Below are 15,477 nucleotides of genomic sequence, written 5' to 3'. Positions count from 1 at the left end.
AAAGACAGATGTGTAACAATATAAACATTGCCTTTATTAACAAAATAACTCACCATACATACAGATTGCATCATGTTAAATAGCAGTATCACTTGTAGTTTTGTTGAGTGAAAGAGAGAAAGGTTTGACTTCAGCGCGACCACAGTGGATGTGTCTCCTGATTAGTAACGACACGACGGCACACTGACGGATCAGTACTTGGGAATGAAAGGCAGGAATGTTGAACCACATCAGCGTGTTATTGTCCGCTCACCTTTAAAATAGCAAAAGAAGGCAATAGTTTGACATCAATCGACAGCTTGTAGAAAGCCGAAAAACACCTACAGTACTTATTTTTACACGTCAACAAACACAATAGTACTACGTTACAGTGCAGTTACAGTATAGATGTCTCCATTGGAATGTACTAAAGCTTTGGCACACTCCTGTTTTAGCCCTTGAAGTTATACAGATGTGGTACAGCGGACACAACGGCAAATGAGGGGGGATGCTGAAGCAGTGGAAGTGCTCGAACACCAACACAACAACGGTTCAACGAAGCACACCAACCAGGAAATAATGTAAAATATCAGTGCAACGTGTTTCTTTGTGTAGTGACGGCTCACAGGTGACCAAACTCACAACACTCCAAATAAAAACTCTGCTTAGCTCTGATTAAATTCACAAAGACCTTTTTTATTTTCATCTATCAGCTCTCCCGTCTTCAGTTGTATAATCTCGACAGGAACATGCACAACAATGCTCACACCCCTGCTGGGAGGAGGCGAAGCATCAGGTGCGCTTTGACTGAGGGGAACGCAGAGCTGCAGCTGTGTCGCCTCCAACTTTGATGCAGCAAAGAAGAACGTTTCATCGGCTGTACCCAACGCCGAATTTTGTCAGTCGAATCTGATTTTGATGTTCACCCCTCAAGAAATCCAGAAGAGCGTTAGAAACACTGACTTCTACTGGAAACTGCTGCATCCAGTGTTTGAACTGTTTTTAGTAATCAGGCCTGTTTGTTTTGGAAAGGAGGGGACCTCTGAGGACTCTCCAGCTGCTTGTGAAAGCCCCATGAACGATGAACACTCAGAGGGGATTTTAAGTCTTAGTTTGTAGAGTTTACAGCCTCCTGCAAGCACTTTCATTATTACAGTACAGAGATTTGACTGACAATGTTTGGCTTGACTCAAGATGTTCTCAACTGATGATCTGAATCTTCAAATTTTAGGGTGCAGCCCTAAATATACGGTGTAACCTGTTTTTCTCTTAAAACTGTCTCGTTGTCTATCTTGGACAAATCTTTCCTGGCACATCAGAGTAACAAGTCTTGGCTCATTAGGAATTGAAGCGATGAATCCTCAACAACATGTTTTGATGTTTCACACTTTGACCTTATCTCAGTTCAGTCATTTTAGGCAGCAGGTTGTGGAGCACTGACTGTGCTAAAAGGGCAGATGAGAGCCTCAGGATCCCAGCTGAGGCTGTCTGAGGGGGTTGGGCTGTGAGCGGGACTCCTAAGGCCACCAACATTCATATACACACACATGAATGAAAGCAATGGTGCTTCATGTTATTTGACTAATTTAAGTGTATCCTTGATTTAAAGAGGGGGTATTATGCTGCTTCACATTTTAAGACATATATATAATGTCACAATGTTGGATGTTCAGACTAAACGTGGATGAAGTTTCAGTCTGTAGTTAAAGTCTGTCGGAGTAATCCTCAGGCTGCTCAGCTCAGTCTGCAGGCTGCTGTGAACGCCAGCTTTCACAGGTTTTTCTACACGCTGCACTTTGTGACGTCACAAAGTGCAGCCTCAGCAGGCTTCGGCGAGCTGGCCAATCAGAAGAAAATGGGCTTGTAGGGGCGGGGTTTCTTAAAGGGACAGAGCAGACTGAGTGGTTTCAGGCAGAGGCTGTATGAGCGCCTGCACAGAGCAGCAGAGTGAGAAACAACAAGTTTTTTTAACTGTAAATTATGCTAAGCTACTCCACAGGTATCACAGAGTGAAATATGAAGCTCAAAATTAGCTTAATAATTAAAGTATCAAAATTGTCCTGCTCAGTAACAGCAGGTCATCGCTCGGCCTAAAACAAAGCAGCTGATGTTCAGGTCACATGATGTATTTCTATAAAGGGTACAATTCATTTCCTGCTTTTGCTTCATTAACATGAGAACAATATGAAGCAGTGCCTCAGGTGTATTATGCTCAACTGCCGTGTGTGTCTGGGTTTGCAGGTTTGCATCAGATGTTCCTGTTTGTCACGAGGCCACAGAAAAAGCCTCCTGCTGGCTCTGACCCACACGGGTCAGAAGATAATTCTGTGACCCCTGTGGCTCTGAGAGATGATTTATGGGACGGGGAAATTAATATTTTCTTGTTTATGTTTGGAGTTCCCTCTTTCTTCTGATTTAGCTGTTGATATTTTCCAATCTGTCTGAGAGTCCGTTTTTCATCCCTCTGTAGACTTCGTCTCTCTTCCTGTACACACATTTACTTCAGAGGATTCACAGCGACAGAAGCACCACAAACACTGGCAGCAGCTCTAATACTTCTGCTAACAAAAGGTGTACTTTATCCTGTATTAGAGCATGTGATGGTCCTGGCTATTAGGTAATCTTTAAAGGGTAAACAGCCAAGGAAGCAGAAGTCCTCTGTTGTACCTGCCTGTATTCTAGCTCTGCAGCTACAGATCAGCCACACAAAGTTTTTTGATCTTTACATTCTCACAGAAAAGGTCCTGTAATAAATAAATTAATAAACACTGGCACTGAATGATGACAGTATAAAAAAGCAGGGCGATAAAAGGAGTGTTTGGAGTTGTAACAGGGTGGATTCACAATGATAAATAACACATTCGGATGTAACAAAGTTTGGATCCTGTTCACAGTCCCACAAATCCAGTTAGCTAGATCGAAAATCCTTCATAATACAAAAGTTATTTAAGACTCAACCTGTCTCTGCTTGACCCGATACTCGGCACAATTCATAAATAAATGTCCACATTCAAGGCGCGTTTGAAATCGGTTCATCTTCACATATCGTCACACACTTGTTCTGTAAACATTATAAACCTTGTTTCAAGTGAAACAACAGATAACTCCTCCTCTGTCTCAACTCTCTATAGCAGAGGGTCGATGGTCATGTGGATCTGGTCTCTGTTGCGTTTGCTCCCGTTGGAGCTCAGGTACAGCTCCTCCCTGCGGCACAGGATGTGACGGGTCAAGATCTTGCGGAAGGTGTTCCTGAAGTCCTGGATACGGTAGGCGTAAATGATGGGGTTTACTGCAGAGTTGGCGTGTGACAGAATGATGGCCACATACATGACGATCTCCGGCCTTTCCAGCTGGTCGTAAAACAGCCCGATGCAGTTGAGGATGTGGACGGGCAGCCAGCAGATGGCGAACAGTCCCACGATGATGGAGAGGGATTTGGCGGCCCGGATCTCCTTCTGCAGCAGCCCGTGGTGGTGGCTGTCCCCGTTGCCCACGCACTTGAGCTCGATCTGTCTCAGCTGCTTCCGGGCCACGGTGAAGATCTTCGCGTAGATGCCCAGCATGATGAGCAGCGGCGGCAGCACGCACACAAAGAAATTAAAGTAGACCATGTAGTGCATGTCCACCACACTCTCAAAGTAGCATTTTAGCTTGCAGCTCTGTAGCAAGTCTCCCCCTCCCGTCAGCCCCTCCACAAAACCAGCGTCTGTAGTGTTGTTCGCTCCACGGCTGCTGTTGTTTCCGCAGTTCGAGTGCTTCGAGTTCCACCCAAAGAAGGGGATGAGGCCGATGACGAAGGACAGGATCCATAAAATAGCAATGATCTCTCTGGCGGTTTTTCCCGTCATCAACTCCTTGTACCTGGAGAAGAAAAAGCAGATGTCACTGCCATAAAAGTGTTTCCAATGTGGACGTTTTGGACAAATATCACAATCCAAATAGGAGGTTCTAGAGCTTTAATACAACTTTTATTTTCTGATGGGAATAGTTTACATCTTTAGTACTTTATTTTATTTTCTCAAGTCTCAAATTCCCAATAAAGCTCTAAACTAGTAGACGTTTATTACACTTAAATACAGCAGCACGACTGGTCGTCAGTCAACCCAAAACAGCACACGTCCCTCCACTGCTCGTATCCCTCCACTGCTCATATAACTCTACTGCTCGTATCCCTCCACTGTTCGTATAACTCTACTGCTCGTATCCCTCCACTGCTCGTATCCCTCCACTGTTCGTAGAACTCTACTGCTCGTATCCCTTCACTGTTCGTATAACTCTACTGTTCGTATCCCTCCACTGTTCGTATCCCTCCACTGCTCGTATCCCTCCACTGTTCATATAACTCTACTGCTCGTATCCCTCCACTGTTCGTATCCCTCCACTGCTCGTATCCCTCCACTGTTCGTATAACTCTACTGCTCGTATCCCTCCACTGCTCGTATCCCTCCACTGTTCGTATAACTCTACTGCTCGTATCCCTCCACTGTTCGTATCCCTCCACTGTTCGTATCCCTCCACTGCTCGTATCCCTCCACTGTTCATATAACTCTACTGCTCGTATCCTTCCACTGCTCGTATCCCTCCACTGTTCATATAACTCTACTGCTCGTATCCCTCCACTGCTCGTATCCCTCCACTGTTCATATAACTCTACTGCTCGTATCCCTCCACTGCTCGTATCCCTCCACTGTTCATATAACTCTACTGCTCGTATCCCTCCACTGCTCATATCCCTCCACTGTTCGTATAACTCTACTGCTCGTATCCCTCCACTGTTCGTAGAACTCTACTGCTCGTATCCCTCCACTGTTCGTATCCCTCCACTGCTCGTATCCCTCCACTGTTCATATAACTCTACTGCTAGTATCCCTCCACTGTTCGTATCCCTCCACTGCTCGTATCCCTCCACTGTTCATATAACTCTACTGCTCATATCCCTCCACTGCTCGTATCCCTCCACTGTTCATATAACTCTACTGTTCATGTCCCTCCACTGCTCGTATCCCTCCACTGTTCATATAACTCTACTGCTCGTATCCCTCCACTGTTCGTATAACTCTACTGTTCATGTCCCTCCACTGCTCGTATCCCTCCACTGTTCATATAACTCTACTGCTCGTATCCCTCCACTGCTCGTATCCCTCCACTGTTCGTATAACTCTACTGCTCGTATCCCTCCACTGCTCATATCCCTCCACTGTTCGTATAACTCTACTGCTTGTATCCCTCCACTGCTCGTATCCCTCCACTGCTCATATCCCTCCACTGTTCATATAACTCTACTGCTCGTATCCCTCCACTGCTCGTATCCCTCCACTGTTCATATAACTCTACTGCTCGTATCCCTCCACTGCTCGTATCCCTCCACTGCTCGTATCCCTCCACTGTTCATATAACTCTACTGCTCGTATCCCTCCACTGCTCGTATCCCTCCACTGTTCGTATAACTCTACTGCTCGTATAACTCTACTGCTCGTATCCCTCCACTGCTCGTATCCCTCCACTGTTCATATAACTCTACTGCTCGTATCCCTCCACTGCTCGTATCCCTCCACTGCTCGTATCCCTCCACTGTTCATATAACTCTACTGCTCGTATCCCTCCACTGCTCGTATCCCTCCACTGTTCGTATAACTCTACTGTTCATGGCCCTCCACTGCTCGTATCCCTCCACTGCTCGTATCCCTCCACTGTTCGTATAACTCTACTGCTCGTATCCCTCCACTGCTCGTATCCCTCCACTGTTCGTATAACTCTACTGCTCGTATCCCTCCACTGCTCGTATCCCTCCACTGTTCATATAACTCTACTGCTCGTATCCCTCCACTGCTCGTATCCCTCCACTGTTCATATAACTCTACTGTTCATGTCCCTCCACTGCTCGTATCCCTCCACTGCTCGTATCTCTCCACTGTTCGTATAACTCTACTGCTCGTATCCCTCCACTGCTCGTATCCCTCCACTGTTCTTATAACTCTACTGCTCGTATCCCTCCACTGTTCGTATCCCTCCACTGTTCATATAACTCTACTGTTCGTATCCCTCCACTGTTGGTGTAACTCTACTGTTCGTATCCCTCCACTGCTCGTATCCCTCCACTGTTCGTATCCCTCCACTGTTCATATAACTCTACTGTTCGTATCCCTCCACTATTCATATAACTCTACTGCTCGTATCCCTCCACTGCTCGTATCCCTCCCTGCTCACTTCCTTTCAGCACCAGTGTCTGATCGCACTTGAAGCTGTTTATTGGCTCTTCCTGACTCCGCCCCCTCCTGTCCTGGTCGTTGCTTGTGTTGTATTAGCTCTCAGATGTTCATAGCTTTGGACAGAAGCATCTGCTTAATGAAATCGTAACATTGTTGTAACATGTTTTTTATTAAGAAGGGGGCAAGGCAAACATATTTGAGTGCTGAAAATATTTGAAAGAATGTCTTTGACATAAAGAGAAAACAGCGTAAACAGAAGTGGTGTCACCACAATCATTTACAGGAGGGTCAAAATATCAGAGTACGTCTGTCTTTCTCTGCACGGCATGTGATTGTAAGAAGATCCTTTACACAGAAGGGTCATCACTACTTCATGATTGTTTTCTATCAGACATTTGTCTAAAGTTATCATATTTGCCGTATGAATTCTTGAGTTATGACGAAAACAGGGGCCTTGACCATTGACCTCCTAATTCATCCTTCAGTAGTGGACATTTGTGCCAAGTTTGAAGACATATCCTCCTGGGGGGTTCACTACGAAGCAGGATTTGCGGTTATCAAGGTTACTTCAGGGTTAACTCCGAGTTTTCAGTACTGCGAAGGTGGTTTACTTGTTAGATCACCGTGGTAACCTACACACCTAACCTGCTCCCGAACAGGTTATGTTCGAGATAAGAGATCAACCTGAACTAAACACCACGCACTGACCAATCAGGTCTCTTGATTCAGGAGCTCTGTGAGCAGATCGTGAGAGGGAGGAGGAAGACAGACGGTAAAACACTTCCTGTCTGATTTTATGTAATGTGTTCATGAAAGATATTCATCCTGCTTCACTGATAGAGACAGCTTCAACAGAGACTGAGAAATGCACTGAAGCCTTGTACTTGTTATATTTATAAGACATGAAAGATAGCTTTAAAACGCTTTACAGTGTGGTTTTATATTTACCTTTGTTTGTTTGTCTGTTTGACACAGCTGGTCTGAGAGAGTCTAAATCACCTTAAACACTTCATAAATACGTCCGTGCAACGTCTTAATCTAATGTAATACACAGTGTCATTACAGTCAATACTTACATGGTGCACTAATGATGAAGCAGTGATATTATAGACTTCAGTTTACATTTACACAGTCAGTCATTTTCTTCCAGTTGTCCTTTCTGCATCCAGCAGCTGAGGGGATTTTAGTCGGGCGTACTGTAACGTCTTCATCTCTTTCTAATATCATAGTTGGCTTTGACTTTGTAAAATATGCCGATCAGCTGACGGCAGACGTGTCCCTGTGTGATTGGTCAGACGCTGCAAACGGCCCTTATAAGTGACCGTGCCCATAGAAACCCTGGGTTGACTTATCGAGTTGATAACCACGTTAGTGCTATCTCCTTTGTTAGACTTACTGAAGCCTGATAACATGAAGATACCCTGGGTATGATGAACTCACTTCAGTTGTTCCGCAGATATTCAGAAGAATCCAACATCTAAAACTACATTTCTCCGTCCACAGCTGTCGCCTGTGCGGAGGCTTAAAAACAGATTCACTGGAGAATGACCCACAGGACGCTGATCTCGTTCTTGCTCACAGGAAGTAAACTGGTGTTGGCTCTCTCAGCTTGTGTGTGTGGCCTCACTGACGCATCACATTATTCTTATGCATCTCTTTCTGTGCACCAGGATGCACATGGGCCTAATAAGGCAGAGAATGTGGCACACAATAGCGATGACCAAGCGTGATGGTGAATATCTGTGATTTGGTGCGTTCAGGTGTCGTAGGAATCATCTTCAAAGTCTCTTTTTATTCACTATTTTTCTTTGTAAACTAAACAACAAAAGACAACAATACAAACACACGGGCAGAGACGAGCTCCTGATCGCCCACACACAACAAAACCATCAGACTAACAACACGTCCGTCTCTTTCTTTTTAACGCAGCAGTGCCTTTAATCTGAACTAAACCAGTATGCTAAACATGCTCACAGTGACTGTTGTAGGAACAAAGAATCCTGACAAAAGAAGGTGTGTGATTGTCTGATATTGCTTTGTCCATGCCTTCTCTCATCCTGACACGTGGACTGTGAGGGTGGGGTGGTGGGAGAATATGAGCTCTGTGGCCAGTGGAAACTACACCCCATAATCACCAAATAAGACAAAAAAGCTAAATACCTAAGTGGAATTCCATCCCATATTTCTTTCCATGTAATTTCCACTTTCCGTGGAAATATTGTGTAACTGGATTGTTCCAATGCTCCTGCTGAGCACACGATCAGCTGCAAGACGAAGCTTTCAGTCTGCTGCGATCTTTGACACTATCACATCCTTCTTCGCTTTATTTCACGCAACAAATATATTGCTAAAATTACACACGCCTCGGCTGTGGTGTGAGGCAGCTTCTCATATGCAGATACTGTAAACCCCAAACACCAGCAGAGCATGAAGAGCTGAAAGTGAAAGAAGCCACGGAAAGACTTTCTTATGTCTGGTTTTGTCATCTGACAACTGAACTGTAACACTAGTTTTGTCTTTCTCTATGAATAAAGGGATAAATGTTGAGCAGCAGACGGACTTATTTCACAGGGATACAGAAATCTGAGCGTATGAAGAGCGGGTCCACAGGGACAGCGTATCGAGACAGCGCTGACTCACACAAGGGTCGTCCGGACTGTCCCCATCATATGAACTATGCTTGAAGCAGAATGAGCTGCTTCCTCAAAGTGAGTCACACACACACACACACACACCCACACACACGAGCCAGTCTCAGCTGGAGGTGCTAAAAATAATCCAGCTGCAAAGTACATGATTACACCAGATCAGAAGTGAACATGTGACTGTAGCTACACTTGAAGTAACGATCAGTTCAAGTCATCTATAAAACAGAAGCATTTATAAGCAACTAACAAAGTCTTTTCAGTTACATTTACGAAAGCGTATTTTATATTTATGGTGTGTTAGATTTAGTCGTCCCCTGCACAGCATAGGCAAGTCTTTCTTTGGTCTTTTGGACAATTGTGTAGTTCTGTTACTAATATCATCGTGTCTAAGGTTCTTTGTGGGTTTTATTCTAAATGAATCCAGTCCATAAGAGGCCTCGAGAGATGAGAGAGAAGCGTGGTTATGATGAAATGGGTTCAACTTGCAGAAAAAGTGTTTGACCTCAAACACACACACTTCCTGTCTGCACCTTCAAAGACCTGCTTTCCGGTTCAGAGAATGTGTTCGTAAAATGAAAGTTACATGAGCACAGCTTCTTAATCATTAGCCCAGTGTATCTCTGAGTCAGCGATAAAGGCTAAAAACAGCCCGGGGATACGTGAATTTGAATATTTCCGAACAGTCAGTTATATCTGTGGCGTTAGAGCCCCGCCTCTGTCCTGGGACTGCCTGTAGGAGGGGAGCTAGTCGCCCCAGGGACCATGAATAATACAGCACACTGCCCACAGAGGAGGAAGCTTCAGAGGTCGGGGTGACCGGCAGAGCGCTGTATTCAGTGTCTTTACTGGTTTTAATCAACAGGTCTGTTTGTTTTGGGGATGAGGAGACCTTTGCCGTTAATTCGGCTCCCGGTAAAAAACTCCTTAATGATGAACAGTAAAGGGTAGCTTTACATCGCGAGTACAATGATGCAGCTGAATAACTACAGCGCAGATATTCGATTGAATATGTGAATCATCTCCTTCTTCTACTAACTCTATATAACAGTCACGAGTACAGCAGGCCGCACAGGGGCCATTTCCCAGAGGGTCCATCTCCTGCTCACCGCCTCCCTCTCTCTCTTTTTCTCTGGGGAACGGGCGAGCGGCTGAATGGATTAGTTCTGGCATGACGACAGCACGCTGGCATCTATCTTTGTTTTTCTTTCTTCCCCTGCTCTATTCTCCATACATCCCTTCTCTTCTGTCTGTCGCTGAGCTTCCGCCCGGGGCCGCAGACCTCTGCCAGCCCACACACACTCTCTATACTCTCACAACATCCGCTTAAACGTCCGGCAGTGTCCGCAGTCCAGCTTCAAACACAATCTAACAGGTGGCTGTTCACACTGACAACACTGGGGACTTTTCCCTTCACACGGCCGGCCTGAGTGTACGCAAACAGGCAGGCAGTGCTGGGCTGTATTTGCATTATGAATTGTGTGTGCAAGTATCTCTCCTAAAAAAACAAGTTGTGTAACACGAGGGCAGGTCCAGCTTCTAAACACAGATTTGAATTTGTAAATCTTTCATGGTTCAATTCAACTTTGATCATGATAGTTATGTCTGAAGAGGCAGAGGGTAAATAGATCAAAGCTGTGTCCCGGTCCAGGGGCTGCGGCCTTCCAAGGCTGTCTGTGACGGCAGATTGCATCACAGTGGAGCGTCAAAGGCAGGTTAAGTTGCTAGTTAGCCTGCTAGCTACCTGTTGCTAGGTGACAGGAGCGTAGTTTGTTGAAGCAAGGGTAAGGGCGGGAAGCTGGTGATGCAAACAGGAAATCCTCCGTTCACCGTCTCATTACAGTTCGGCCTTAGCGGTCTACGCATGCTACGGATGACTCATCCTCCGTAGACCGCATCCTTTGAAAGATGTGTCTGAAGTCAGGGGCTGCTCTTGTCGCCTAGCAACAGGTAATGAGCGGGCTAACTAGCTTTCATTATTAACATCATGTAACTTAACCTTTTATTTTAAAGGTAATTTGTTTCAAGGCCCCTTTTGTTTGTTGTTTTTACATTCGTGTCGCCAGCTATTCAATTGAGGTGAAACCAAAAACGTTTACACTTCAAAGTATATTCCTCGCCGTTTCAGAGTCCATCATCTCCATACACACGATGGATCCTCCAAAAGGACGCCGCATTTGCCGGCCGCATCTGAAGGAGCCTTCGAAATGGGACAGCCTCCGATGCACCGCTGTGGAGGCAGCCCCTGAATTGGGACACAGCTATAAACTCTGTCTCATTTACCCAGAGTGCAACAGGGCTCCTATCTGTCAAACTGCACTTTGTCTCTTTGACCTCCTCATTACTGAAGTGATTCTCTATTTATAGTATGAAAACAGCCAATAGGGTTGATAGGTAGAGTTCTTCCTCTCAGTACATAGTCTGTGGTCAGCTCAGTTTCACTGAGATGTAAACAGTTACGCCCAGCAGCCAGTGATCACCGTGGGTCTCTGCTACCTTCAGGTTCAACAGCTCAGACGGACAAATTACAGGACAAAGCTGAGTGAATGACTGGAGTAAGCTAACCAGTGCACATATTTCCATGCAGGGAACAATGGCTCCGTAGGTGGTTTCAGGGTGGAATGTATGTGAATCATATGCTGTGGCTTTCTACGTTAGATCTCATGTCACACAGCGAGTGCCACCCGTACTAACCATGGGAAACTGTTACATAGTGCCACCCACCGATCAGGAAGTCCATTCAAGCAATGAAACACATTTTCATCGTCTGATTTCTAAATGTAGTAAAAGTTCTACATTTTCAGAAACAGAATTTCGTTGTGCGTTAGCTGAGATTGTAATCACTCTCATGTTTGTCGGTTAAGTTTGGCACCGTAGCCTCCAGGGAGTCAATCAATTAGCTTTGCATTAAAGCTGGAGGCAAGGGACAGCCAACCTTGCTCCATCCTGAGCTCCAGAATCTGCCTACCAGAACCTCTAAAGCTCACCGATCAACACATTATATAACGTTTGTTTAATCTAGAACAAACAACAGTTTGTGGTTTTACAGGGCGCCGTACGCCGGAGCAACATCAGCCAGGAACTGTCAAATCACTGCACAGAGAGAGAGACACGCTGTCAGACCGTAACCCATCACACAACTCTGGCTTCAGATGCAAGTACAAATAAATCAACATGCATGACACAAGTTAATAAGTGAGCTCAGCTGGTGCTACAAGGTAGATTTAGTTACTGTTGTACAAAGTGAAGCCAACTGTTTCACCCTGCTTTACTGCTAAGTTAGGCTAAGCTAACAGTCTCCTGGCTGTTTATTCTTATTTTATTTATTTATGTGTGTATTTATTGTATTTTACCTTTTATTTTTATTTATTTATTTATTTGTCTATTTATTGTATTTTACCTTTTATTTATATTTATTCATTTATTTCAATCCTGCCTCCGGTGTTTCCTCACTGTAACTTCACGAGAATTATGATGGCATGGCGCTTCCTCAGTTCCTGTCTTTATAATTATCCTGATGCACGGGGGGGTTGCCTTCGGGGCCTTGACCCCCACAAACCCTGACCTCTGACCCTGCTGGGGGACATGGGTTTCTGTTGAGAGGCTTTCTGGCGGAGGGCACTGGGGGCAAACTCCTCCCACTAGCCATTACAATTCTAATGTTTTATTTACACATTGTTATTATGTGAAGCACTTTGTGTTACATTTTATTTTATGAAAAGTGCTATACAAATAAAGTCTGATTGATTGATTGATTGAAACAAGAGCAGTAAATGAAATATCTGATTTCCTAAATTGTCAAAGGTCTTCGTGATGTGAAAGTGTTTCGAAACTTGTGCACACTTTAGTGAGATAAAGAAGATTTTCTAGATAAGCTGAAAAAAGCCACACTCACCAACCACACACCACTGAGCAGATGTTTGTGTTGCACGGCAGTGACATCCTGTAGAACTTTGTCAGGATCCTTTATCAGACATCTTTTTACATCACACTGCACCTCATTGTCCTCGTGTTTCCACAGCTGATCGCACGTTATTTCAGGACACGCTTTTGCTGTGTGGATGATTTATGCCTCACTGAAAGGATGACGCATCTTTTCCTGCATGTCTGCATTCTGAAGCATGTTTACACCTGGACCCCTTCCTCCTTTTTTTTGTGATACATGTGGATCAGTTGTTTGAAGTCCAGCTGTCAAAAGAGCCCTCACGGTTCTTGAACTACAATGCTAACTAAAATGAGCAATGAGCAAGACGACTGAAAGATGGAGCTGAAATCAGTGAATCTGAATCAGCAGGCTGACATAAGAGGATGACGACTGTCGCTGACCACAATGAGGCCGTGCTGCTGGTGTGGGAGTGGGCGCTTCTTTGATGTGTTAAAGGTTATTTGAAAAGCTCCAACAGGACGGAGGGACAACGCAGCCTGAGGGTCTTTTTTCTGAGAAATGCTAACAGTGAAGACGAGGCTTGAAGGGAGCGTTGGGTGGCTGTTTGGCTCTGTCATCTCACAGGGTTTCCAACATCTGGCTCTGGCCTTTCGCTTCCACTAAAAAACATCTGTGAAAACGCTTTTATCCGAGAGAACTGAGGCCCCGAAGGCCCGCAGCCCGCCCAAACATACACACCAGCCGACGCTGTGACATGTAATCTGAGCTGAACATGCACACACTGGTCTTGTTATCACATGTGTGTTGTCAGGGTTGGAGCTGCGCAGTAACTGTCACTACACAGAGCGGTGTAAAGCAGTTAAAGTTCTGTGTGAGGTCATAGAATAAGTCGTGTTCAGGGTTTTTTTTGCTTCTGTAGGTGAAAAATAGAAGCGCAAATGGGGATTTTACAAGCCACACGACCGCTTTCATCCAAGGCTGGTGTCAAACTGTCCTTTCTTGCCAGCGTTTGAGCCTAATGGAAATGACAGCACATCACAGCCCTGCAGCACAAACAGCCCTCTAAACCACATCCAATGCCCACTACATTCACTGCAATGAAAGTTGCTTTAAAAAATTCAACTGACATCTCTGTGACACTGGAAAATGACACAAAAACAAACACCACCTGGAGACAGACAATCCCCGCGTGTCGATTAAGCTTTAATTCTTCAATTGACGGAAATATCCAGCAGCACTGCGCTGCCTCTGCACGTTTCTGCTTCCTCAGGCGGACTGCGGACACGCTCAGAGTCTGCCCAATGGAGCACGGTGGCCTTTGCCATCAGGATCAATAGAAGTGACACACTGTGGCCAGTTATTGATCGGAGGCTTCTCCTGCCGTGTCACATCAAACAGCTGCATGACAGATCTTTGCGCCTTTTTGAGGAACTGCTGGAGGTGTCGGATGAAGAAGCTTTCTTATGTTTCCACTGCATAAACCACCAGACTGGATGTGAAGGTGGCCGCGCCTTTAGATTAATGAATCGAGGTTAAACGCTTCAAAGTGTTTGCCGAGTCAACAGGTTGAAATGGTGGTTAGAGAGGTATAATCTGATTATCGTTCCAAGTTAAGATATAAACCGGGCTATTTTTACACAGGGCACTTAGCTCCACAGGAAAGCGATTCATGAGATCACAGAGCTGATCTCCCTGCGTCTGGATTCAGTTAGCTTCTATAGGGGATACATGTCAATATTTAGGGACTTAGGGAATTATGCTGAGCTCTTTTATGAAGACAGGATGAAAAGGGGAAGGGTGTTTTTCTGCTCATGCAGCAGGTTGTGTATTAAACAGCAGGGCACTCTAAATCCTGCTGATAGATGGTTGGCTGGTATCCAAACTGGAATCTAAGAACCAACAGGGTCAAAAGGTCTCCTCGAACAAAGACTTTAATTCACTGTGGCCTAACTAATTACAAGACCGGACTCTTTACTTTCTTTTTCACTATCTTCACATTCACTTTATCCTGTCTAGATGCAAACTACGTCTGAAGAACATACATCGTTTCACAACTGAGACAACAGAAGAAACTCACCTCAGAGGAATTTTCACTGCAAGGTATCTGTCAATTGCAATCGCTAGCAGGCTGAAGATGGAGCTTTGCGTCAGTACCAGGACGAAACAGGCCAGGAAGAGGCATCCGTAGAAGTCCAGATATATGCCGATGCTGATGGTGATGGCAAAGGGGATGGCGAGGCAACCGACCAGAATATCAGCCACAGCCAGAGACACCAGAAAGTAGTTGGTGGCGTTCTTCAGAGTGGTGTTAATCGCGACAGCCCAGCACACCAGCACGTTGCCGGATATGGAGAGAACAGCAATTACTACTTCAATCACGATGTAGAACGGACTCATCTCAGCAAAGTGTGTTTAAGGACAATAAAGCTGCAGGCTGATCACAGAGGAGACGGTCACCCACAACACTGCTCCTAATCCCAGAGGAGTAAAGAAGTCTCTCTGCTGTAATCCAGGAGTATTCCACAAGTGTGAGCAGCAGAAGCAGCCATCTGTTGAAAAAAGGAGCTGACTTCGTATTCAAATTAAAACAGAGCAGCAGTCTACTATTCCTGCATCATAAAGTTGACAACTACTGTAGCGCATTAATCATCCACGCCTGCTGCATGACTGTACCCATAAAACATGAATAAAGTCAGGGAACATTGTTGTCGCTCACCTTAATGAACCTGTGCATCGTCTCTGGATGTTTTTACACCAG

General features: G+C 45.1%; 1 protein-coding gene across 1 annotated transcript; it reads right to left on the bottom strand.

Annotated features, from left to right (window-relative positions):
• Positions 1-13: 13 nt before the first annotated feature.
• Positions 14-15,184, bottom strand: adora2b (adenosine A2b receptor). Its single transcript, XM_069676441.1, has 2 exons — positions 14,797-15,184; positions 14-3,840 (listed from the first exon to the last, which is right to left on the bottom strand). Exons 1-2 carry the CDS (start codon positions 15,114-15,116, stop codon positions 3,105-3,107), a joined length of 1,056 nt encoding a protein of 351 aa, XP_069532542.1. The 5' UTR covers positions 15,117-15,184; the 3' UTR covers positions 14-3,104.
• Positions 15,185-15,477: the final 293 nt, after the last annotated feature.

This window comes from Semicossyphus pulcher, unplaced genomic scaffold (genome assembly GCF_022749685.1).
Source record: "Semicossyphus pulcher isolate SPU_LCO1_2020_fin unplaced genomic scaffold, fSemPul1.0.p SCAF_10, whole genome shotgun sequence".
In the NCBI taxonomy this organism is placed as follows: Eukaryota; Metazoa; Chordata; class Actinopteri; order Labriformes; family Labridae; genus Semicossyphus; species Semicossyphus pulcher.
The sequence above is the reverse complement of the archived record's forward strand: the minus strand, read 5'-3'. Positions and strand labels throughout refer to the sequence as shown.